Raw genomic sequence first — 3,084 nt, 5'->3', positions numbered from 1 at the left:
TAATTTCTATAATAAATTAAGAGAAGTATGTCAAACATATTTTTTTTATCAACAATGTATCCTTAATATTCATTTTAATCACCATAAACATTAATATTTTTAAGATTCGTGATTACAATTTTCAATAATATCATTTTTAAAATTTGAAGATAAATTTTAAATTTTTTCACTCTACTCAACACTTGCTTATTGATAATATATCGAACATATTCAAGTCCATCATATGTTGAACACAAATACGGATGCTTTGAAAAACATGAACATTTTGGATAATTTAGGAAGGCAGAATTCTGCCATTTTTCATGGTACATATACTCACAATTCAAACATCACTCTGCTGCTGCTGCTGCTGTTCACTACATTTAAAAAGCAAAGAAGCAATGGAAAAGAAATTAATAGAAAAAAAAAAGTCCTAAAACACAAATAAATTTGATGGATGCGAGTGAAAAACACTGGGGGACGTCTTTCTCGTCTTTATCTCCTTTTCTGCTCTTAATTCTTTAACTGTGGCACCACCTGAGCACATGCACATACACAAACTCCTTAGTCAGTCATCAAATTTGGGGACTTTGCTTTGTGAACAAAACATCAAACCATCAAACCCACACCCATGAATGCAATCCAGTAAGGTGAAACGCTATTTGATTCGATAAGACTAAAAAAATTCATCAATGTCAGAAAAAAGTCAAGACAATCTGTTTGGTAAAGTTTTGAACTTTCCAGCTAACTAGGTCAACTCATAGCACCTTGATTTTGAACCATCTCATCAGTGTCTCTAAAGGGTCGAGAGAGTGATCACCAACCTGATCTTGTGCTGAATCATGCGGCTGAGATGATGGTCTCATTGATCTTTTTACAGGCCTACTCTTCTTCATTTTGCTTCTAGTTTTGCCAATGAAATGTTCTGCTGCTGTGGGGGAGGAGGTATCCCAAAAGGCCAGAATGGAACAATGTCAAAAGAATAACTAAAAACGATTAAAAGAAAACCATAACAGAGCTGACCCTTGCAACAAATATCTCCTGGCATATTCGACAATTTATGTATTCTTTGCGTGGTGTTAGGAAGGCTGGTCAAAAACGAATCTTTAAAAGTTTAAGATAAAAGAATTCGTACAAGTTAATATTTCACAACTTCCTTACGCCAGTGTTTTGGCACTTAAACAAACAAGGTCTAACTCAGAGATTAGAAAAGAAAAAAAAAAACGCTTTCTTTTGTTATATGAAAAAATTTATCCATTTTTCACCATGGATATATGAAAATATGTGCTAAAAAGCAGCATGAAGAAGAAGAAGAAGAAGAAGAAAACAAAGGTCGATGATGAGAAACATTACCTGAAGTGGAATGCTTTGTCCTTGGTTTGCAATCGAGAGTGGAGTCGGAGCTGTCAGGCAAGTGACGGTCGAGACGGAGATTATAGCGGTCGTTACTCTGAAGCATTGAACGGACGAACCATGCTTCCATGGAGTTCAAGAAGTGCACATGCTTCTCCTCCGTCCATGTCTCATTTCGGTTGCTGGGCACGTGCGACTCCATGCCCACCCTCGCCTTCGAAGACAAGCCCCAACGACAAACCTTCTCTTTCTTCTCTCTCTCTCTATCTCTCTCTCTCTCGGATTCCCGAGAAACAAAAACAAACAGTTGGTGGTGGATGGGTATATTTAATTTTCTACCAATCTTCTTTTTGGGGTTTCATTTTTGTTTCTGAGACAAATCGTAGGTTTTATATAGAGTGCCGACGTAGGTGATATTTTACTTTTTTATTCTGACAAAAAAAATCCAATTGAGATTAAGAGCGAGTACCTAAGTTCTATACTCGCTAGTTTTCACCGACGCCTGTAACTTGGATATATTTTTTCACGACTCTATACTGTTAAGATGACCTACTTCCAGGAGGAAAAAAAAAAACGCTTATTCGTTCGCATAAATTAAAGCAGAATTTTAAAAGAACATTTCAGAACTTATTATTACTTTTTGAATATAACAACTTATCTTTCTTACGCTTATATTAAAAAAAAAAGTTAAAAATATAAAAAATCAATTATGCTTATGTATTAAATTTGTACTTAATTAAATTTATATTTTTAATTAAAATAATCACTTAAACTTTTTTGTTAACGAATTTTATCATTCACCACGTTGACTGATAAAATAAATTGATGAATTAATAAGGTGGTGACACGTGATAGCTTTTGGCTTAATCTACTATTTTTCTCATAAAATGATTAAAAAACTCATAAAATTTATAAAAAAATAGAAAGAAAAATAATCAAAGAATAAAAAATATTAAAATTGATATAAATTTATAAAATTATTAAAACTTATAAAAATATCAAAAATCAAATCAAATAGAATTAATTATGAAAAATGTATAAAATTAATAAAACTTATTTAAAATTAAAAAACGTATTAAAATTCTTAAAAAATTATAAAAATATTAAAATTGATATAAACTTATAAAAATTATAAAAAAATCATAAAAACTTGAATTGAATTGAATCAGCCAGTTGGACCAGTTAGCCCAAAATCAATAAGGGTATTAGTTTAAAGAAAGCCATTAGATCGGCTAACCTGGGAATCAGGTGGTTGAATTGATTTTTTTAATTTTTAATATTTTTATCAAACTAAAATTTTATTATCCAACTATTAGCATATGCCAGAATGAAATATTTAGACCAAGATTTTCATAATCAAACTGATGGTCGAAACGGTCAAGCCATCAATTTGTCAATTCAATTAGTCCATCCAGTTCAATAAAATAAAACATTAAAAATTGAATAATAAAAAATATTAAAAAGATCAGTTCAATCACCTAGTTCCTAAGTCAACCAGTCTAATGGCTTTCTTCGAACCAATTCCCTTGTTGATTTCAGTCTAACCAATCTAACTGATTGATCTGGTCCAGTTCAAGTTTTTATGATTCTTTTATAATTGTTATGAGTTTATATAAATTTTAATAATTTTATTATTTTTATAAAATTTTAAATATTTTACATATGTTTTATTAATTTTATAATTTATTATAATTTTTTAGGTTTTAATATTTTGATAATATTTATAAATTTATATCATTTTTGTCACATCCC

General features: G+C 30.2%; 1 protein-coding gene across 2 annotated transcripts; it reads right to left on the bottom strand.

Annotated features, from left to right (window-relative positions):
* Positions 1-246: 246 nt before the first annotated feature.
* On the bottom strand, positions 247-1,686 carry LOC107952862 (uncharacterized). 2 transcript variants are annotated; one of them, XM_016888071.2, is made up of 3 exons: positions 1,333-1,686; positions 804-907; positions 247-516 (listed from the first exon to the last, which is right to left on the bottom strand). In XM_016888071.2, the coding sequence occupies exons 1-3, from the start codon at positions 1,532-1,534 to the stop codon at positions 493-495; spliced, it is 330 nt and encodes a 109-aa protein (XP_016743560.2). In that variant the 5' UTR covers positions 1,535-1,686; the 3' UTR covers positions 247-492. The 2 variants fall into 2 exon arrangements, with proteins under 2 accessions (XP_016743560.2, XP_016743554.2); XM_016888065.2 differs by having other exon boundaries at positions 804-910; positions 1,333-1,682.
* Positions 1,687-3,084: the final 1,398 nt, after the last annotated feature.

This window comes from Gossypium hirsutum, chromosome A08, assembly GCF_007990345.1.
Source record: "Gossypium hirsutum isolate 1008001.06 chromosome A08, Gossypium_hirsutum_v2.1, whole genome shotgun sequence".
Classification (NCBI taxonomy): domain Eukaryota; kingdom Viridiplantae; phylum Streptophyta; class Magnoliopsida; order Malvales; family Malvaceae; genus Gossypium; species Gossypium hirsutum.
This window is presented reverse-complemented; position numbering and strand designations above follow the sequence as displayed.

Excerpts from the sequence above, each read along its gene's own strand:
- LOC107952862 (XM_016888065.2), bottom strand. The coding sequence starts at position 1,534 with ATGGAGTCGCACGTGCCCAGCAACCGAAATGAGACATGGACGGAGGAG. Across the intron at positions 911-1,332 it reads GACAAAGCATTCCACTTCAG|CAGCAGAACATTTCATTGGC; the intron begins GTAATGTTTCTC and ends CCTCCCCCACAG. Across the intron at positions 517-803 it reads ATGATTCAGCACAAGATCAG|GTGGTGCCACAGTTAAAGAA; the intron begins GTTGGTGATCAC and ends GCATGTGCTCAG.